The 22,065-nt window shown below is 40.2% G+C and overlaps 3 protein-coding genes and 1 long non-coding RNA gene across 4 annotated transcripts; 2 read left to right on the top strand and 2 right to left on the bottom strand.

The window, feature by feature from the left end:
- Positions 1–31: 31 nt before the first annotated feature.
- LOC131470356 (uncharacterized) lies at positions 32–5,642 on the bottom strand. The gene is made up of 8 exons (XM_058646125.1): positions 5,308–5,642; positions 4,700–4,840; positions 3,761–3,961; positions 3,284–3,471; positions 875–1,088; positions 578–676; positions 431–498; positions 32–242 (listed from the first exon to the last, which is right to left on the bottom strand). Exons 1-8 carry the CDS (start codon positions 5,572–5,574, stop codon positions 83–85), a joined length of 1,338 nt encoding a protein of 445 aa, XP_058502108.1. The 5' UTR covers positions 5,575–5,642; the 3' UTR covers positions 32–82.
- Positions 5,643–7,568: 1,926 nt separating this feature from the next.
- Positions 7,569–11,469, top strand: lyve1b (lymphatic vessel endothelial hyaluronic receptor 1b). The gene is made up of 6 exons (XM_058646006.1): positions 7,569–7,697; positions 8,149–8,320; positions 8,885–9,024; positions 9,557–9,913; positions 10,201–10,279; positions 10,865–11,469. The coding sequence occupies exons 1-6, from the start codon at positions 7,613–7,615 to the stop codon at positions 11,064–11,066; spliced, it is 1,035 nt and encodes a 344-aa protein (XP_058501989.1). The 5' UTR covers positions 7,569–7,612; the 3' UTR covers positions 11,067–11,469.
- A 465-nt stretch (positions 11,470–11,934) lies between these two features.
- Positions 11,935–16,679, top strand: rlig1 (RNA 5'-phosphate and 3'-OH ligase 1). Its single transcript, XM_058646613.1, has 7 exons — positions 11,935–12,157; positions 13,323–13,440; positions 13,643–13,738; positions 14,105–14,221; positions 14,722–14,919; positions 15,134–15,303; positions 16,057–16,679. The coding sequence occupies exons 1-7, from the start codon at positions 12,068–12,070 to the stop codon at positions 16,240–16,242; spliced, it is 975 nt and encodes a 324-aa protein (XP_058502596.1). The 5' UTR covers positions 11,935–12,067; the 3' UTR covers positions 16,243–16,679.
- A 629-nt stretch (positions 16,680–17,308) lies between these two features.
- LOC131470649 (uncharacterized) lies at positions 17,309–18,559 on the bottom strand. Its single transcript, XR_009241909.1, has 2 exons — positions 17,611–18,559; positions 17,309–17,571 (listed from the first exon to the last, which is right to left on the bottom strand). It is a non-coding gene; the product is annotated as an uncharacterized LOC131470649 (long non-coding RNA).
- Between the last annotated feature and the right edge of the window lie 3,506 nt (positions 18,560–22,065).

The raw sequence follows: 22,065 nt of genomic DNA, 5'->3' as shown, positions 1-22,065 counted from the left end.
AGCGTGATGCTCAAGAGTGCCACATTCTCTCTCTCATTGAGTTAACCCGAGGCTTCCTCTGCTCCATGGAAGCACCTGACCCTCACTCCTGGTCTGTGGGGATCCAGAAGTAATCGACCACCTTCCTGCTCCTGCGCGTTGGTGCTGAGTCGGGCCGCTCCCCTCCGGCGGCCGGCAGCTCGCCGAAGTGAGTCGGGCCCAGGTCCCTCCCTGTGTTTGGTGCAGAGACTCTAACCATGGTCCTGGAAAAAGAAAATGTTGGACATATAAAAATGTATCTTCAGACTTACTGTCATACCAATGGTCATAATAATAATAATAATAATAATAATAATAATAAAACCAGCACTTGATGGACAATCAGGCCTCCAGTCACTAGGTGGCAGCAGTAATGCCCCCTAGTGGCTACAGCGGCTGACGCAGTGCTTACCTTGATGAACTCCTCTCAGGCTCTTCAGGACTGGACTCAGGAGTGGAGATATACACTGGATCTCCTTCCTGAAACGAAGCTATATTACACACAGTTGATCTGCAGTGCCTCTTTTTGAAGCCCAGTGTGACATCTGAATCGTCTTACTGTGAAATTTCTCGGGTTGCCATCTTGATTTCTGAGGATTTTAACCCTCTGGTCGCTCTCTGTCATGCACAGGAAGTAGCTCTTGATGTTCGCTTGACACTGGTTTTAGAGGAAAAGTAACACAACATTGACCAGACATTATAAATTCGACTCAAGCGCAAACTCAAAAATAAACTTTGGGAATCTGAAAATGTCCATTTGTGCAGACCACACAGTTACACACTGTCGTATGCATTGACAATGCAAACGGATGTTGATGTGTGACCTTTGAACTGTGCGTTGAGCATCGTGTCTTACTGCTTTGTTCTGCCTCAGAGCCTTCAGGTCCTCCTGAGCTGCGAACCTCTCCGCTAACTCCTGGTGCCTCTCCCTCCAGCTGAGGCACTCGGCCACTCTCTCCTGCCTCTCCTTCTCAGCCTGACGCCTCTCAGCGTCAGCCTCCCGCTGAGCCTGGTTGGCCTTTTTGCTCGCCTCCTCGGACACCGTCGCTCTGTGCCGCAAATTCATCTCACTGTGAACACAACACAGCAACATTAACATAATTTTTATAGGCAGGCTGCAGAGACGTTCTTCAGATCACATTTGGGCTTTGTTTCCATTTAGAATTCTCCATGTTAAGGGACAATTTAGGTGGTTGTATGAGGTAGTCAGCATCCTTTACTGAGAACCATCATAAGCTTTGTAAAAAAACACACCAAAGTCTAACTTTATACACATATACGTACTGCTTCCATCAGTACAGTAGTATAATGTGTTATTTTATGACTTTAGTGTTTGAAATCAAAGTACACAAACTTCTTCAGCCAGCAGCTCTTGTATTCCCACCAGCTTAAAAGACGATTTCCCTCTTTAGACGTCTTTAGTGCAGATGAGTTTCTGTTTCCAGTCAGAAAAGACTCTCTAACGGCAGTTTAAAACAGTAAACATTTTCTCAAATGAATCTTTGAGTTCATTACATTTGCTTATATGTCAGTATCTCATACGACCAAACCTAAGATTTCATTTTTCTTGCTGATGCAAATGTTCAACAAGTGCACTGTCACACTGTGTTGTATTCTTTGTAGTGTGTCTGGTTACATCTGTGCAAACTGAGAACATCTGGATTCAGGATTCCCTGCCCCCGGGTTTTTCCCTGTGAAAAAAATCACTCAGCCTCACGGACGGACAGACGGTGGACAGGGACCACCTATGCACACGTCAAAATAAAGGTGACATAGTGTGATTTAATGATGATTCCCCACAGTAAACCACAGTATGTCCTCTGTACGGTTTTGCAGCATCAAACAGCCCTTGTCTTCTTGTACTTTTTTTTTTCATCCTTTCTCAATATAGTTTATTTTCCTTTGACAGCTACATTTAAATTCTTCCCTTTCATCTCATCTGCTTTTCCTTTCTCTTCCTTTCTCTTCCTTTCTCCGTCCCCCCCAGGCTGGCTGCCCTCTGGCTGCTCCTCTGCTCCCCCGTGTGCAGTGGATTACAGGTGACAGATTTGTGTAGCAAATCCTAATCAGGCTCTATTTATTTACATGTGCAGTAACAACAAACTGTTATCACTCCAAGTATTCCAAGTAAGCAAATGGAGGCCGAATGCCGTGCCTGTATATTCTAACAAAGACCAGGATGGTGATACTTGGTGTCTGTGGTCTTTTTTTCCTCTCGTCTGTTTTGATTTTCAACAACCCTGTCATTTGTTTTGACGCTTCAGGGTTTTGTGGCAAACACTTCTTTGGGTTTGCAGAAATTCATCTAACTTTCGCAGTGTCACAGCCACAGATGGGTGCAGGGTGAACTCTCAGCCCCAACCGAAATCTCATTGGTGTCTTAAATTGCCCTGACGTGTCGCTAGTTTTTGGTTTAATGCGTTCAGAAACTGAAAAAGTAGCTGTATAATATATCGAGCATATGGCAGCTGCTGTATCTCACCATAAGACACATTTTTGTCATTTCCTGTTTTATTTTGGTGAGGGTTTCGGGTTTCCTGTTGGTCTGCACTTCGTCTACCTTGTCCTTGTCTTGTCTGATTACCTTGAGTGTTTGCACCTGGTATCACTCCCTGATTGTCAGCACCTGGTCACTCTTCATGTTCTTCTTTACCTTGTTCATGTTTAGAGTCACGATCCAAGTTGATCTAGTTTCCGTTTTCTGGTTATAGGTTTGTTTTTTTGCCGTTTTCTCTTGCCTTTGGCATTGTTTTTTGTTCATGTTTATGAGAGAGCAATAAAGCCTCGTTTTTGATTTCACGTATCTGACTCAGTCTCGTGCATATTAGATCCAAACTCTGTGGTACGAACTCTGACACAGTCTTTTCTAACTGGAAACTGTATATCTGCTTACTCGCCTCTACTCTCATTTAGCATCACAGCATGCAGAAGTTGTTCAGTCTTAGTTTGGATTTATTTAATTGACACAAACTTACCAAACCATGCATCAGTAGACCAACAGCTCCCATGTCCCCAATGCACTAAAAATGTATTATGTTTTTCTTTATCATATAATCATGTCTCCGAGCTAAGATCTGGTGTACATCAAGGCTCTATCCTTGGTCCTTTCCTGAACACACACTTTGTTACTGTTATACTCTTGTGGGTCCAAATGTGAAACTTAAACAAGATGGAGAAATTAATGATATTTATCACATCTCAGTCAATCTCTAATGCAGTTTGTTTAACATTTTCTTTTTTACTTTGGTTACACTAATACACTCACCTCTCTTTAATTTGGACATTTTCTTGTGTGACCTGTCTCAGTTTCTGTCGGTGGGCATCTCTGTCCTCCTGCAGGCTTTTGTTCTCCTGTAGCAGGGTCTGCTTCTCCCCAGACACACGATCTAATTTCAACTTCGTTTCAAAATAGTTCTTCTCTGTTTGAGCCTGTAAAAGCTGCAGATCGATGTGCTGCAAAAAAAAGAGATTCCATTCCAGACTGATTCCATATGAATCCATAATAATTAATAATATTGTTATGTGCCCTATAGGGCACTAAAATCAAGAAAAATATTCCAATGGTTAAAGATTTGCCATCTGCTTGTTCTGCCCCTTAACACATGTGCACCATAATTATGATGATTTCTGTTCTTTCCTCTTGCCCCATGATGTCTCACATCACCACTGTATTGACTTCAGTCACAAAAGGCGAGGAAAGGTGACGAGTGATTATATGTTGTGTGTGTGTGTGTGTGTGTACTTCTTTTTTAAGCTGCTGAAGCTCCTCACTCAGGCGCTTCCTGTCAGCCTCAGCCACCTCTTTGTCCCTCTGACACCCAAGGGCCCGGGCCTCAGCCAGGGCTCTGCTCTTCTCCGCTTCCCCCCTGGACTCCTTCGCCTCATCTGCTACATGGGAACACAATGTCGCCCTCTGTTGGCACTGATACAGCTTCAGCTTCAGCTGGTGGGGTCAGAAAGAGAGATAGGGAGAGAGGGAGAGAGGGAGGGAGGGAGAGTGGGGGGGCGGTGTACATAGTGATGACTTGGTCAGGAAACCGTAGAAGCCTGTCTTTGTCCATAGATGTAATGCAACACCATCCACTCAACACAGTAACACTATGACATGGCATCACTGTACAGTAGGTCAACTGCACCAAAGTTTACACAGTTTAGAATTAATATGGAAAAATATGTATCATCATGTTCATGCAGTATTTCCCCCCAGAATTAAAGGGCCCTTCACTGGTTTTGCACATAAAGCTCATTTTATGACTTACACAGAGTTATGTCAGCTAAACCTACAAATAGAAATCTACGGCTGCCTTTAAATGCCAAGAGTGGAGGGGTTCAAGTTGTACAGTTGCTAGGAAACAGAAACATGGATGCAAGACAGCCATCGGATAACATATATATATATATATATATATATATATATATATATATATATATATATATATACATATTATTATTATTTTTTTTTTTTTTGTGAATATATTCTTATAGCAGGGACTGTAGATCAAATCTATCTTACCTGCAAGAAAATGAGCATCTACAGTATGTCTCTTGAGGTAGTGGGCGTGCACAGCATAGTCTATTTATGTATATGTAATACAACCACGCTTTAAAAAAAACCTGAAGAATCCCTTTAATTTGTTGAACATGTTTAAGGCTATCAGTACACACTTCATAAATCGTGTACCTCTTTGATTTGGTCCTGCAGCTCCTGGTTCAGGTTCCTCAGGTTCCTCATGGTTAGTTCGCTATCTGTGCGCATCATAATCCGCTCCATGTGGATCTCGTTTAATAAGTACTTGTTTTCTTTCCTCAGATCCTCACATTCCTGATGATTTTTTTAAATTGTTAAGACGTGAATAATATGCAAGAAAAACTGGAAACTTTGAAGATGTATTCTATAAGATAAAAACTCAATCAATGAAGGATTACACAAAATCGCCCCCCCCTCCCAAACATGATGTAAACCCGATAATGACCTTCCTTCAGACGTGTGTAATTTATAATGTTGATAAATGTCTATTCGTCAGGAAAGCAATGTTAGGTTTAACATTGCTACTATACTTCAGTTGTTTTTCTCTAGTTTTTTTCTCAATATAATTTATTGAGATTTCATGTTAAAATCCAGAAATCAAAGACCCACACACCAGTCCATCCTTCACCCATATACTGTAAGAATGCAATAGTTATTTTTACTCCAGGTGTCAGTTAAACTTAACGTAATCTCCCTGGGTTTGTGAAAAAGCCTGAGGCCTGATCCAACTCACATCCAAACTCCTCCATCTCCCCACTTACCTTCCTTTTTCTGACCAGCTCTCCTTGCAGGTGGTTAATCTGAACAAAGGAGCCATTGGAGTTGATGGCGCTGACTGGTCTAACTGCCCGCACAGGCCGCCTGGTTGGCTTGGGAAGACCTTTAACCTCTTCTGTTACCTCGTTCCTGAACCAGCTGCCTTTGTTGACATTACTGCTGCTCGTGGAGAAGGATTTATAGAAGCTGTCGTCCAGTGAGAACCTGCCAGTCGTCTGCAGGTCTGTGTGGGACTTGGCTCTGAGGGACATTTCAAAGCCAAATTGAGGTTGTTTACTCCACCATTACTGCAATGATGATCTGAGAGAAGAAGATGAGGCTCCTGGTTTGTGGCCAGAACACTGGCAAACAACTTGAATGAAGTTATCAGTTTCATGCTGAGTTCATGGGTTGGATCCTATCGCCAACTGGGAATCATTCATTATTCATTAAGGTAACATAATAGGACTGACAAACCTGTGTAGGACAGAAGCAAACAGGCTTTGTGTTCTGGTATGAGGACACCCTTTATCTCTGCTGACTTTAAATTAATGTTTATGAGGAATCTTCATATTGTTAGGGACATAATTAGACATGTTCCCAGAAACTATAACCAAACCTCAAGCACCCTCAGTTGGACAGAGCTGTGTCCAACTGAAGAAATAGTTGGTTTTGTAGCATCAAACAGACATAGATTTAATTAATCCACACTCATGGCAATTTAAAAAGAACCCCCTTATATACTATGATTGGCTTTGGTTGGGAGCATACAACAGAGGTCACTTCCTGTCTGTGAAAAGCTTCATCATTTAGGAATGACTTTACTATTTTTTTTTTTACTTTGAATAAATGAGTTATGACAAGGTTCTAGTTTGTAGCAGCAGAAAAAAATGTTTTTTTTGTCAATTCAGTGCCAACAAATAGTAGCTTCTGTGTAAACTGCAACAGATATAATGGTCTGTTTATAGATTATATTATATCATTATATTTTGTAATGGTGGTCATATCTAATGACAGACAACTATTATCACAGGCATTTCAAGGGAAATAATACCAAACCACAGACTGGAGGTCATAGTCTATTATACCTGACTTCTTAGGTTGTGAGGAAGTGGTTTGTTTTGGATCAGAGGTCTGTTTCAAAAGCGTTTCACTCCTTCTTCTTCCCAAGGACTCACAGTAAGGATGCTCCGTGAAGGAAACTGTCTTGAATATTGCTTTCCCCTCATTGAGTGAAGTGAGACCTAAACTCCTTTTGACCAGGGAAGTGTGACCAATTAGCTTCTCCGTCAGCTCGTATCTGTGTTACAACACTGTATCCTTTACAACACAAGTCTCACTGGACTCTAAACGCAGCAGGAAGCTCCATTGTTCACGTGTTCTTTACCGGGTCATGAAAGAGGCATGAACTCCTGGAACTCCTCACCTTTTGCACCATGAACATCAGGGCAGCCTTGCTGTCAGCACATGATGATACAGTGAGTGCAAATGATTGTGGAATTACAAGGAGGAGCAGCCCTCATGCTGCATGACCTCTATTATGTTTCCTACTAAGTCTTGACATCCAGGCAGCAATTATTATTGCTTATTATGGAGCCCTACTATTAAAGCACCATGAGAAATGTTGTCTCCTACTAGCAGTGCTGTACTGAGGCTGGAGTTTGTTTTACTTTCTGTGGTCTGTGTCTGTGGACTCGGTGATATCTTGCCAAGAGTTTGCCCTCGTTTGTACATCCTTGTATTCTTTGATCAATTCAAATTGTTTTCATAATTTTTTAAAGGACAAAAAGGCAAATTCAGGTGTTACAGCAGTGTAACATGAGTTTGCAGACACAGTGCTGAAAGTACCACGGTTTAATTTACAGTTTTAGAGAAGAAGAGAAGAGGCGGGGTTTAAAAAAGTGACAGAAAAGATAGAAACACAGGAAATTCCATTTCCGACTGGCAAAGCTGATTCTGGCAAAGCAGAAAACCAAAGAAAGAAAGTTTTCTATCATCTTGCTTCATTAGTTCCCAGAAATACTTAATTTGTTGTATTTGAGGTATTGAAATATCAAATTGTATATTCATACTTTGATAATCAAAACAAAAATGTCTGAATTGAACATGGAGGGAGCTACTGTCTGTCAAGGTCTTTCTCATGTTGATGTAGCTGTTATCTCACAACAGGCCATCAAGCAGGTTTGACCCAAAGTTCCTGTTTCCTCTTCTAATCCACATCACATTTGTTCTGAGGTTTTTTTTCCCTGCATTCGCTTTATTTGCTTGTGCACTTTTGTCCACTCCAGTTGTTACGTTTTTACTCAAAAAATGGCACGGATTTGGTTTCTCACTCAGTTTATACCTGCGTGCTTTGCAGCCTCATTTCCTGCCGCTGAGTCCAATTTAATTAAAGGTGAGTGTGTAGTGTCTGATGTAGGTGAAGCAGAGAATACAGGAAGATTTGTGGTTTTACGTTTGCATGTTGAATGCATGGTTTAGGTCTTTAGCTCTTGCTAAATATCTTTTAATATTTACTTGCTTATATTTTCAGCATATTTTGGCTGTAAACCTCCACCGTGGTCCTGATTTTCATGTGACAATCAGCATAAATGCAAATAAAATCCCATGTATCTTGTATCAATGACAGTAGAAAAGATATTCTTATTTACTGTTTATATCTTTGTATAGTGTATAGTGTACATTAGAAGGAGGGAGATTGTTGTAGAAATTATATGGTGAATACAAATGACAGTAGCTTTTAATAGTGGGGAAAGCACATGTCCATTTGCCATTACGCAGATGAAATGTTGTGTTACGTCATCTAAACAAATCCCACTTTTTTTTAATTTATTTTTTTTACACAGCTGCAGGAGTCAGCCACAGTCAGAGAGCTGCCGGAGTCTTCATGCTCATCGAAGGAGAAAAGTACACATTTAACTTTACGTCTGCCAGAGCCGCCTGCCTGTCTCTGAACGTCACAATAGCGACCACCGAGCAGATGATGCGGGCACTGCAGCAAGGACTGGAAACGTGCAAGTAGGCCAAAAACATGTTGTAGCTGTTGTTCTGTGGCAGCCGTGAGTCTTAAGCCATGAGCAGAAACTGTGAATCAATACATTTTTGGTAACTCTGCTATTCAATATTAAAGATTAAGGGAATAGTTCATGATTTTAGAGTTGAATGAGATACTGACAGATAGTCAGTAGTGACCATAATGTGCATTCCTCTTGCACTGAGAACCAGCCTGGAGCACAATCTTTTTCTGTGGGGACATGAAGTAAAATAGCTTTATCTTATTGTTGGATTACAATTCCAGGGTGCTGGATGGCTCAAGCCATGGCCCCTAGTAGCAACCAGAGTTTGATTTCCCCCTCTTATGTTATAAATATTTTTTTATAATTACAGACTTGCTCATTAAGAATGCTCATAAACTAACGTGCAACTGTTCCAGATGTTCCAAATGTTTGTAGTCATAGGCTAATCTAAAACTCCGGTTCTGTGGAAGGAGGTCAAAGAAGGCTGTCAATGGCAATATGTACATGTTTTTTTTTCTTGTCATTCTTGTTATTAATATTGGCATATTCACACTCTTTTGGACAGATATGGCTGGATAGCAGAGCAGATTGCCGCCATCCCACGAATTACACCTAACAAAAACTGTGGACAAGGTCAAACTGAACTTGTGCTGTGGCCCGGTAGTGCAGACAGAAAGTTTGCTGTTTTCTGCTTCAATGCTTCAGGTACTGTTGATTTATTTTTTTTTTTTTTTTTTTTTTTACTTCCATGGTCATTCTATAGTGGTGCTCTATATGTGCATTATGGCCTCCTTACCAATTAGTTGTACTTTTATTCTAAAGACCTTTAGAGAGAGGAGAATGATGAATTCTCAGTAAGATGGCTCAGGAACTACAGTCTGTGAGCTCTCATTAACAAAGATGTGTATATTACAGAGAACTTTAACATAAATGGTAATACAGACAGAAATGTGTTTCCAAAATATATATAAGTGGCCTCAACAGAAAAGCGATTGATTTGAAATTTGATGAAAAAATTGTTAATTTTCCTGCAGGTATCAAGAGTTTAAGATAATTGTGGTCAATTAAACATTCATTCATTATTCTTCTACCACTTTGTCTTCCACATGAGGGTTGCACTTCACAATATTTTAAATATCTTTCAAAATGAAAGGTTTAATAACAATTAAGATATCAGATTACATTGAACATCAGTTCCAAGATGTTAACTTAAAGTTTTTTTCCCCACCATTTACAGATATAGAGGAAACTTCAAGTACATCAAAAGCTGCACCCCAGACTACCTCCTCCTCTCCAACCACACCGACAGCACTGACCCAAACCCCAACACCCACCACAACTGAGCTTACATCCACAAAAGAAGAGCCAAAAACAACTAAACCCCCCAAGGACACTTCTTCCACTTTACTTTTAAATCCCCTGGTTGAGACGACACGTTCTACTGGAATTTTCTCCACCTCCACATCTCTGGAAACATCCTCCACCCGTTTTCCTACATCTCCCTCTCACCCCACCACTGTCACCACATTTATCTCCTCTACCTCTGTGCCAGTGCTGCTTCACAATGGGAGCTCTGCGAGACCTTCTCTAGAAGGTATGGTCTTGACCTTTTTTATCTTCTCACTTTTGTTTTCTTGGTGGATATGATTAGTTTTTTTTAATTTTTAATTGACTTCATTTAGAAAACAGCATAATAAGGAAATGATGCACAAATCATGTACATGTGATATAAAACCAGGAGAACACCTGTGACATTAAACGACAATATGTGACCTCATTATCTTTTCTCTCTCCTTGAACTGGTACCTCTAGTGGTGTAATATAAATTGGGGAAGTGGGACAGCGGATGATGCTTTGTTATTGTTGTTGTTGTTTTTCCAGCTGTGTCCACGGCACTCATCATTCTTGGCGTCATTCTCCTGCTTCTGGCAGCAGCAGGTGTTGTGTGGTACTACAAGCTGTGAGTCATATTTTCTGATCTGAATTATTCCCCCTCGAGGACCGAATAGGCTGCTTTCATTTGGAATACAGGAGGAAAAAAAAAATGCCACGTGGTTCCATCGTATCAATGTTATATGGCTAAAATCTGTCAGTATTGACTATTATGTGCCACTACTACAACCACACTTTAAAAACCCCTTAACTCTTTGTCTTCTTCTTTTGGTTTCTCCCTTTAACCACATCAGATCATCTTCCCTTGTCTCCTGAACTATCCTTCTTAATGTCCAGTATGCAACATTTGAAAATGTTTCTTTTAAAATTACATTAAATATAATACTAATGGAAAATGAAATACAATACACATAAGCATGTAGTATAAATGTTTAATCACTAATTCTTACACACTGGACCTTTCACACTTATTTTTTACCTTTTATATTTTTAATTTTTTCTCGTTATTGAATGTGATACATTATGTTTTATTATGTTTTTGCAGTAAGAGTCAGTTTAAGAGTAAATCAACAGAACAATGATGATGATGTAGGATATACAGCATTTCCAATATACATTTGAATTAATTTTTTTTTTTTTTACGTTTTTTTAGGAATATTTTCACCATCTGGTCAATGGGTCAGCAGAAGGACGATACAGAGACAGAAATGTGGAAGCACACTGATAGTGAGATGGACTTACACAGCCAACATGGAGCAGAAGAGGATGATGCGTATGAAGAATCAGACAGGAAGTACTCCAGTGATATCACACTGTGTGTGAATCCAGACATCAAAGCCATGTACACAGAGTAGCTTGCTTTCTTTTATATAGGGAAATGCATGAAGTACAACTTGACCTCATAAATATCAGCAATGAAAAATAAACAAACCAAAAAAGACAGGAAGAATTCCAGGAAGGATTACTTTATAAATAGCCTGTTTGGTGTCTTTTAGATTTCATTGTGTCTGTAAATATTTACATGCAGTATATTATACTGTATGACTGTATTTTCCCTCTAATTGTATTCTGAGATTGAGAAGCTGCAGTTATTTTGTTTGGTGAATACAGCAAACATTTGAATTTCTTATGTTGTATTCTCTGCTAAGGGTTGGGTCATTAGGTAATTCGGGCTGATTATATCTGTGATGGTGTGCATATTGAAGGTCCCAATAATGTGCTTGCCAGTCATTGTGAAATAAATCGACCAAAGTTTTTTATGCTGTTTTGTATCAGTTCCTGGGAAGACAAAGATACGTTTACAGTAAAAATGAGTTTCACTTTGTGCGGGAAAGTGAGCAGTTTACAAAGCACTACTTAAAACTTAAAAAAAAAAAAAAAAATGTATATTATTATTACACACATAACACATATGTGTGAATTTCTCTGTGAGATGAATAAAGTATCTATCTATCTATCTATCTATCTATCTATCTATCTATCTATCTATCTAAACCTAATTATAACACTAAACCTAAAACCAGGTCTTAAACCTAAAGAGGCCATTAAAAGATGTGAAGATGTCCTCACTTTGTATGGTTTATAAAATGTCCTCTCAAAGCAACAAATACAAGAACACTCACACACGCACGAACGAACACGAACACGAACACATACTCGCAGCAAGATGGCGCGAGAGTTTCCGGGGTTAAACGACGTGCTGTGAAGAAGAAGAAGAAGTAACGGACCACGTGACCGGACATCTCCTGTGTACATCAATACATGAACATGTTGCCGAAACGTCGCTAAGATAAAAATCCGCAGTTGTCAGCGGCAAACGGGTTCCACTACAGGTGGACACTTGTCGGAGGCAGAGATGCGGCGTCGGGGCTGTGTGCAGCACAAGGTACCGTGTGTCTTTGTGACGGAGGTGAAGGAAGAACAGTCCAGAAAAAGAGAGTGTCAGGTGAGCTCTGCTGCACACCAACACACACACACACACACACCCACTGACACACAGTCACCTCCAGTTGTGAACCGCTGTGTCAACGTGGGACAGTGTGTAAGTTATTCACACACTGACATGACGTTTTTCACGTTGGGTTTATATTCATAAACCCACGAAAAGGACAAAAATAACTGACCTGGACTGAAAATATGAAATGTCAGATGTATACAAACGACGATAGTAAACACAAAAGACTGGTGACAAATACAGTCAAAAATAACAATAACAACAATGCTGAATGTACCAACAGTAGTTTGTTAACTTAACATATATTAAGTATGGGTGGGTCAAAAATATTGATTTGGTGATATATTGTCGTCCTTCCTCGTGCAATACGATAATCGATACATCAGGACAAATATTGATTTTTAAATGAACAAATTACACATCACACATAAAACCCATTTTTACTCTTTGGCTTTCGACCCAGTATAAAATACAGTATCTTGTATGTTTTATTGTTTGTTTGTTAGGTATATGATGTCATTTTTATATTTTATTTGTCTTATTTATCTCTGATGTACAGCACTTTGTTTCAGCTGTTGTTGTTTTTTAAAGTTTTTTATAAATAAAGTTGGATTGGATTGGAAATGAAGGCGCTTTAAGGTAAACACACACTGCTAATTTCACTCGCTGCTCAACTGAATGAGGGGAAACTTGGGTGGAAGTTATCTGGCTGAAGAAGAGTGAGTTTACAGCGAGCTAATGGTGGAGAAAGCGACGTTAAGAGATGCCCCATCTACGTTCAATACATAGACTTTATGCACTTTGTTCTCTTTGTTGTGAATAAATAGAGAAATCCTGCACTTTTAACTTTTCACGGACGTTTTGGTTCTTTCAGTCAGACAGATATCGTGATGTATCGCTATATGATTGTCTTGCAATATATTGATTATCACAGAATCCTTATTGCTGATATTATTGGTATCGTGGACCATGTACGATGTATCATATTGAGAGGATCCTTGTGATTCCCATCCTTAATCCTCAAAAAGAATTGCAAAAACATTTCCATTTAACTTTCACTGATAGTTTTTTGTAATAGCCAATAAGACATTCACTGGATTTGATTTAGAGAAAAAGAAAAAATCACATTGTACTTAAAAATGGAAACTGTTTTCAGCAATTTCAGGTAGTCGCCACTCCACGTGTGAACCCTGTGGCTTTGGAGGCCAATGTCGATGGTGCACTTGCCACAGAAAAGATGGATGGCACCTGCTGTTATGTTACACTTTATAAAGGTAAGTTTCGGCCACAGTTAACTTTTCAAACTGGACAGGGTTGTGACAAACATTTATAATGATTTTATAGCATCAGAGGAAACCTATTACTCTTTATGGTGGTTATTGCGGGGGTATTGTTGCATTACAAGTGTTTATAATATGCATAGTAAGTACAGATGGATGTACTAATTAATGCATTTTCTTTGGGATTTTTCTCTAGGGAAGCCGTACCTCTGGGCTCGACTTGACAGAAAGCCTAACAAACAAGCAGAGAAGAGGTTTAAAAAGTACCAGCACTCTCACAGGACCTGTAAAGGTAGAACGTGATACTTTCTACAGGATGGAAGGGTGGAATGGCTTAAAGGGATAGTTAATGTGTATGTAGAAGTGTGGTTGTTTGAGGTACAGACACAGTCAGAATATAATAACCATGTTTTCTCTCGGACAGGATTTTCTGCTGGATTTTCTGCCAGTTACCAAAAGTGGCAACAGTAGACCAGCAGTTTCCGTTTCCCCTCAAGCTAAAAAAAAAATGTTTTTCTCAAAGCATTTTGGAGAATTAAGAGTTTACAAATTTAAGTTACCAGTAGGAAAACGTTGTCTGGCTTTTTGTATTAGCACGTTATACAACCAGACTTAAAAAACTTAAAGAGTGATTTAATCACATCAGGGCTCTTTTCAGGTTTCCCATGGAACGTAGAGGAAGACTTTAAGATGGTGCCAGAGACGTGGATCCCAGCTCACAGGGTCAAACACCACAATGGCCATCCCATGCCTGATGAACTCGGTCACATCCCAGGTTCTTCTTCATACTCTGTTGCTCGACAAAAACTAAAACGAGCCATGCAATGTCTTCAGCTTCTGCGCTGGTTAAACGTCTCACTCGTTTCTGTGTGGCAACACAACTCCAGCTGCTCCTCCAGTAGTACTGTTAGTTTGTTTTTTGCACTTATTTGTAATTTAAGTCTATGTTTGTGCTCATAGTTGAGGAGGAAGAGATCTTGAGCTTACCTTTACTGAAAAGTAGGTAATCAGTGCATTGGTTTAAATAAAGAGAGCAACACGGAGAACATGTTTTGGCCTGACAGTTGACGAAACATCTAGATGAAGACGTTAACTTCACAACACACGACAAAATATAATTGTTTGTGACTGGCACATGTATTGTTAAGAGACAAAAACCACATCTTCATAAAACCTGCTTCATTTTCTCATGTGAGGTAATATGCTTACTTGAATTCTTACTTGCTGCCTAGATTTGGTCGATTGACCCTTTTTTGGATTGATGTCATTGTTCAGGCTGGGTGCCGGTGGAGAACAACAACAAACAGTACTGTTGGCACTCCTCTGTGGTGGACTACGGATCTGGTGCTGCCCTTGTTCTCAGGCCTAACGCAGATGATGAAGACATGCTGGATATTGCAGATGTTCCACTGGCTGACCTCATGGAGCAGACCCTGGAGCTCATAGGAACCAATGTCAACGGGAATCCTTATGGTAATATTTATATTTATACTTGCCAGGCTACGCATAAAATGTAATATCAAAAGCCTGAATACGCTTTAGTTGCCATGAGTGAAACTTGGTGAGAAGGGTCACATTTTTGTTTGCGTTGCATCTAAGTACAGCAAATACATCGACATAAATTAGTTTTATGGACGTTCTGTGTAAAATGGGAGTATTTTAAGCTGAATCTCGCTCGTCATGACAGGACTGGGGAGTAAGAAGCAGCCCATTCACTGCCTGGTGTCACACGGGAGCATTCAAATCAGGAACCCTCCACCAGTGGACTTCCAGCAGCTGTGCTCTTGGTTCCATCAGAGTCAAGAGGGCCGAGTCGAGGGCATCGTCTGGCACTGTGACGACGGCACGCTCATCAAAGTGGGTTGAGTCTATATACGGTTTAATCTGAATTCAATTCATGTGCACACATTGAGTGTGAAGAGTTTAGCTGCCTCACTATTTGATTATGACTCAAGAGTATTTAAGAATTTAATTTTATTAATCCCCTTAGGGAAAGCATTCCTCTGCATTTGACCCATCCTAGAATTAGGAGCAGTGGGCTGCCACACTGAGTAGTGCCCGGGGAGCATTGGGGGTTGGGTACCTTGCTCAGGGGTACCCCAGCCCTTTTTTTTGGCCGGGTGGGGATAATTTCCATTATCTTTAGTTAATACAAATGGAAGCAATGTGTCAACGTGAAGGAAACCAGACAAAGAAATAGTGGGCTCCTAACAGCAGTGTTACAAGTAAAACAGATTTTAATCTGTTAATTTTGATCACATCTATGCCTGCTTTTGTCCATGATATCTGAGGAAGAAGAAATAGACAGCCACTTTTAACTGAAAATAGAAGTTTGTGTCTTTTTGTTAACTGTCTCGCTCCAAAGTCCATAGAGAAAATCACATATTTTACATCACAGCACACAGGAGTTGTTGATCCACTGCTGCCTCTTTCATGAAGTCTTAACGTGTTATTATTATCAAACGAAGTAGCCCAGCATCTCCCATGTCCCTGAAACCTCAAAAACCCTGATTTTCTTTATGGACTTTGGTGCAGGAGAGTGACTGGGTGTATTTTTGTAAAATGTACGCTCATGTATTGTAATTGAGCTGTTCTCCTGCTGTTTGGCAGGTCCATCGTCATCACTTGGGACTGACGTGGCCAGACGGGGGATCGTACCTTGGCGACAGGTCCGTGGTCGTTCGTGTCGACTGGACTGGCGACGAGTGCAACAGCAGCAAAGACCTGTTCATGTCTTTGTCCAACCTGAATGGACACACCTTCAGCCGGCTTCAGGACATCCAGTTTGAACCTTAAAGGTGTGCCAAGATGAAACGTTCCCTTTGCCGAAGTCTCTCCTGGAAACCCTGTGAGGATGTGTCCCTTCACTGATAGTTTGAGCTGAAATTCCAAACGAGTGGTGTGACACTGACTGTTTGAAGCTGTGGAAACCAGTGAAGTCCAATTGTTTCATGACAGAATTTCCATTTGAGTGATATCACATTGAGGCATGAGACAGTTTTCCCATTTGCTTTGCAGTTATTTTCAAAACTTTACAAAGGGATAGTCCAGGCTTGTTAAAGTGTAATTGTACAGTAAGGACACAAGAAAAATGGATTTTAACCATGTAACACGAGGCTCACCTATTACACTCTACATCCGCTTAAGTCTATTATGATTTGAGTTCATAGGGCCTCATTTTTTTAAGTTTGTGTCACTTGAATAAACCTGAATTGAGGTTTTCAAACATAGAAGTCACACAATTTGAAGTTACTGATAGATGCAGCAGTGGATCGACTCTTATGTGCCATGAGGTAAATCACTGAGCCACTGTTTCAGGATAGTTCTCGGTGCAACACGGGGAGCAGAAATGTTGCGGTCAGCGCTGAAAATGTGTCAGTACCTCATACAACTATACTAAACCTTAACTACCATTACTTAAATACAACCACCTCAGCCACAACACACATATCTAGCAGTAGATGAGTCTAACAAACAAGGTAACTACTAAATTAGAGGAAATCCAGAATGCATTTGAAAAACAGTACATACAAACACAGCCAGATAAATCAGACAGACTTACAATTCCAACATTTCTTTGGTCTTTACATCTTACCTCAGGGTAAACATCAAAATGACAGGTTAAATGACTGAAAGGCTGCTCTCTAACCAGCTGAGCTAACTGTCCACACTCTTCCTCAGGTTTTCTCAGACCAATTCACTCTGTGTGTTGAATGTTGTGCTTAAAAAGTTGTTTAATCCAAGATTTGAACCCCTGACCTCAGGATCTGTTGGACGTCTTTCAATAACAGATGACCCAAAAACACCAAAAAATCTGATTTTGACTGATTTTGGACGACATGCTATACTATGACTTTTTAAACTGATTTTGGACGACATACTATACTATGACTTTTTGTCTGATTTTGGACGACATACTATACTCTGACTTTTTGGACTGATTTTGGACAACATACTATACTATGACTTTTTGTCTGATTTTGGACGACATAGTATACTCTGACTTTTTAAACTGATTTTGGACGACATACTATACTCTGACTTTTTAAACTGATTTTGGACAACATACTATACTATGACTTTTTGTCTGATTTTGGACGACATACTATACTCTGACTTTTTGAACTGATTTTGGACGACATACTATACTATGACTTTTTGAACTGATTTTGGACGACATACTATACTCTGACTTTTTGAACTGATTTTGGACGACATACTATACTATGACTTTTTGAACTGATTTTGGACCACATACTAAACTCTGACTTTTTTGACTGATTTTGGACGACATACTATACTATGACTTTTTGTCTGATTTTGGACGACATACTATACTATGACTTTTTGGACTGATTTTGGACAACATACTATACTATGACTTTTTGACTGATTTTGGACCACATACTAAACTCTGACTTTTTTGACTGATTTTGGACGACATACTATCCTATGACTTTTTGACAGATTTTGGACCACATACTAAACTCTGACTTTTTTGACTGATTTTGGACGACATACTATACTATGACTTTTTTTGACTGATTTTGGACGACATACTATACTATGACTTTTTTTGACTGATTTTGGACGACATACTATACTATTGACTTTTTTTAAGTGATTTTGGACGACATACTATACTATGACTTTTTTTGACTGATTTTGGACGACATACTATACTATGACTTTTTTTGGTGATTTTGGACGACATATTATATAGTATGACTTTTTTTGACAGTTTGTATTTGGACATTTTTGACACAAACATAATCCTGTGATGCTACATGTAAATAATTCTCCAAATTGTATATCTTTTAAAAAAAAGATATACTTATACTGTGATTGTCCATCTTTGGTGATGCTAAGGTGCACAAGTGAAATAATATTAAGAAAAAAAAGTTAGTGTGTCCAACTGTGAAATGCACTCCATTCTCTACAGTAACAGTCTCATGACAGTAAACAACTGTGACAATTTACACAAAACTTTTGAAATGAATCATCTATGTTTATACTTTTAAGATACAAACTACAAGTGGATCCGTTCAGCAGCTTGATGAAGTGGAAACGTTCCTCCAGCAGGTGGCAGCATTTCAATGAGAACATGAAAATTGATTAAAGGGGACATATTATACCCTATTTCCCCCATTAAAATAGTTCCCTGGTGTCCTAATGAACATGTCAGTGACATGCCTTGGTCAAAATACCATAAGGATGAAGCATCATAGCAGTTCAATAACCCTGCTAAGCCCGCCCCTTTCAGAACGCTCGGTTTTCGTGCATGGTCCCTTTACATGCAAATGAGACACAGGCAAACACACACCCACTTCTTCCAGGGAGTTTCTGATTTGTCCTCTTTACAGCGCTTTACAGCTCTATTCGTCTCCCCCTCCCTCCACTAGTTCTCCGACAATATCAACATGGCAGCGTGCGCAGAAAACAGCCAGAGTGCCGTCACAGGAAGAGACGTTCTACATAAGGATCGAGCCGAACAGTGCCGAACTGTTAATCAGTTAAAAACACTTAGGAACAGCACCACTGATCGCCAGCGGCGCGCAGCGAGCTGCATAAGCTGGCGCTGTATGTTACTGTATCAGACCGGTGACTATGCTCCGGAGACCTCGGCACCGCGGCACCGCTGATCGCCAGCGGCGAGCGGCGAGCTGCCTAAACGGCCGCTGTATGCGACTGATCGCCAGCTCCGGTGCATACCGTCACCGGTCTGCACCGGAGCTGGCGATCAGTCGCATACAGCGGCCGTTTAGGCGGCTCGCCGCTGGCGATCAGCGGTGCCGCGGTGGCGATCAGCGGTGCCGCGGTGGCGAGGTCTCCGGAGCATAGTCACCGGTCTGCACCGGAGCTGGCGATCAGTCGCATACAGCGGCCGTTTAGGCGGCTCGCCGCTGGCGATCAGCGGTGGCGATCAGCTGATTTTCACAGAGAGTGCAGCACCTCTGCACAGAGAGTGCAGCACCGCTGATCGCCAGTGGCGAGCGGCTGCCGCTCGCCGCTGTATATGTGATTGTATCAGACTGAGTCTGTGCTCCGGTCATGGAGGACGTACTGAACAAATATTTTTAATTAGGACGTGTCAGAATGGTCAGTTATGAGATCTATGTGACCTTTTCTTAACAACGTGTGTGTGTTTGTACGTCGGTGAAATACGTCCCCTGACTAAATACGGCTACCGCTGGCCGCAGTCTAGTGCGAACACACGAACACACGTTTGCTGACTTTATCCGGCACATTAGCTTCATATATAAAATCCTCTGTGGAAGTTTGTGTAAAACACTGTGCTCCACTGTGCAGCCACGAACAGCACACTTGTCCCTCCGCGTTGACATAATACCGCTCTTCCTCCCTCGCCTGCACTCTCGCAGGGACAAGGTGGAGCTAAGGTGGAGTTCTCGAAGTAAACTTACTGGTGGGGCGGTAACATTCGCGGTGAAATGCGCATTATGACGTCATAAGCGCAGGGAATTCAACATCGAGTGTTTTATCGCCTATACTTACACTAAGGGGAACCACGAAAACATGACGGAGTATTCTTTTTCCACACTTTGGTGACTGGTAGGGCCTCCAGAGTCCCAAATATAAGTATTAAAATGGTTAAAAAGTTGATTTTGCGTAATATGTCCCCTTTAATTTCAGGTGGAGCTTTGAGGCTTAATTTCTCAAAAATGATAGAATAGAATATAAATACTTTATCCATCCCCGAGAGGAAATTGTTTTGACACAGCAGCAATACAATACAAATAAATATATATTTTAAACATAAAAAGTAAACATAAAATGTACAACAGTGAAACTATGCTAGTAGAGATACAGTAAAATTGTTTGATAATGAGTGAGGGAGTAGTCAGCATGCTCCTGAGGTCAACTTTGTCAACCACTGTCAGAACTTATGGGCCAATGTGTTGTTATAATACAGTAAAAATCAGAGTCTTAAAATAAGCTCGATTGATTGTACTTGTCTTAGTAACGTCTTTATTTTGAAAACCGGAAGTGATCTCGCTCGGTATCAAACGAGCGCTGACATTATCAGTCGACTCCGCGCATTCACCTTAAATTTGACTACACGGGCGCACTTAAAAACGTTGTTGCGGATGGCTTGACCACGCGAAGACGAATGACGGTTCACTTGACTCTCTTACTCCCATTAAAAAGAACATAAATGTCAATTTTTTACGTTTTTGTCGTTGTCCCAAGCTTATGCTTCCCTTCCCGATCACAGGTAGTCTTCTTCTTCTTGTCTCATCCGGTCACAGGTCACTTCCGGTCACGTAACTTGCATTTATCAAAATTGGATTAAACGGGAAACGCTCGTTATCCGTTTTTTCCATTTTTCATTTTAGCACAAAATCGGAAATTGGAAAAACGAGTCGTTATCCGTTTTTTCATTTTGATTTTGTAAACGAATATTGAGAAAACAAGTAGTTTTTTTAATTTCTGGTTTTATTTTGAAAAACGAATGATAAACGGATTGATACACGGATTGTACCCTGATCGCTGTGGAGGAATTTTGGCCCACTCATTTTTGCAGAATTGTTGTAATGCAGCCACATTTGAGGGTTTTTGGGCATGAGCCGCCTTTTAAGGTCATGCCACAGCGTATCAATAGGATTCAGGTCAGGACTTTGACTAGGCCGCTCCAAAGTCTTCATTTTGGTTTTCTTTAGCCATTCAGAAGGTTTTTTTTTATTATTATTCTTTACCAAAGAATGTACAAACAACAAGGCTTAGAACTTTTTTTAAAGATTTCAAATGAGCAGGTGCATGGGTAGAATGCAGAAGAGAAACTTGCATGAGAAAAAAAAAGGAAAAACAAAATAAAATAAAAAGGGAAAAAAGAAAAGTTACAAGGGCTTTTGTTTTAGATTAGAGCTGAAACGATTAATCGATTAATCGATTATTAATCGATTACTAAATTGATCGACAACTATTTTGATAATCGATTAATCGGTTTGAAGCTTTTTTCATGATTAAAACAAGATTTCATTCATTCATTTCAACATTTTTACCTTTCATTATATTAAGGGCTTTGGTGATTATGAATAAATCTAGGTTTCACATTCATATATTTACATTTGTGTTCAGAGGGTCAGCTCGTCAACGAGCTCTGCAGAAGCCTGGTAACGAGCTGTTTATCTGAATCAGCATCTAAAACATGCAGGGCAGTGTTCCCTGAGGACCAGGGTTGGGAAACACTGCTTTAGATCGCAGCATGATGTCTTCCTTTTTCGGGATCTTTTTCACTTTGTCTGACAGGTTCTATTTAAGTGATCTCTTGATTCAATAGGTCTGGCAGTAATCAGGCCTGGATGTGGCAAGTGAAATTTTCCAAAAAATGTGACTAACCACAGTTACCTCATGATTTTACACATGGGGCCATGTAGGTTTGGATAGTTTTTTTCCCCCATAATAAATAAAATCATCACTTAAAAACTGCATTTTGTGTTAACTTGGGTTATCTTTGTCCAATATTTAAATTTGTATTGTGTAATGTTCTTATTTTCAAAATGTGTGTACTGGCACGTCCTAGCCCTTTGCTTGTTTTATGTTCATATATATGACAAAAATAAAGTATAAAAAAACCCAGATGCTGCATTTGCATGCCAA

Source organism: Solea solea, chromosome 12 (assembly GCF_958295425.1).
Source record: "Solea solea chromosome 12, fSolSol10.1, whole genome shotgun sequence".
NCBI classification, from domain to species: domain Eukaryota; kingdom Metazoa; phylum Chordata; class Actinopteri; order Pleuronectiformes; family Soleidae; genus Solea; species Solea solea.
Note: the sequence above shows the minus strand (reverse complement) of the source record. Positions and strands in the feature narration are given on the sequence as shown.

Excerpts from the sequence above, each read along its gene's own strand:
- LOC131470356 (XM_058646125.1), bottom strand. The coding sequence starts at position 5,574 with ATGTCCCTCAGAGCCAAGTCCCACACAGACCTGCAGACGACTGGCAGG. Across the intron at positions 4,841-5,307 it reads AGCTGGTCAGAAAAAGGAAG|GAATGTGAGGATCTGAGGAA; the intron begins GTAAGTGGGGAG and ends AAAAATCATCAG. Across the intron at positions 1,089-3,283 it reads AATGTCCAAATTAAAGAGAG|TGAGATGAATTTGCGGCACA; the intron begins GTGAGTGTATTA and ends TTGTGTTCACAG.
- lyve1b (XM_058646006.1), top strand. The coding sequence starts at position 7,613 with ATGGCACGGATTTGGTTTCTCACTCAGTTTATACCTGCGTGCTTTGCA. Across the intron at positions 7,698-8,148 it reads TGAGTCCAATTTAATTAAAG|CTGCAGGAGTCAGCCACAGT; the intron begins GTGAGTGTGTAG and ends TTTTTTACACAG. Across the intron at positions 9,025-9,556 it reads TTTCTGCTTCAATGCTTCAG|ATATAGAGGAAACTTCAAGT; the intron begins GTACTGTTGATT and ends CACCATTTACAG.
- rlig1 (XM_058646613.1), top strand. The coding sequence starts at position 12,068 with ATGCGGCGTCGGGGCTGTGTGCAGCACAAGGTACCGTGTGTCTTTGTG. Across the intron at positions 13,441-13,642 it reads TTATGTTACACTTTATAAAG|GGAAGCCGTACCTCTGGGCT; the intron begins GTAAGTTTCGGC and ends ATTTTTCTCTAG. Across the intron at positions 14,920-15,133 it reads TGTCAACGGGAATCCTTATG|GACTGGGGAGTAAGAAGCAG; the intron begins GTAATATTTATA and ends TCGTCATGACAG.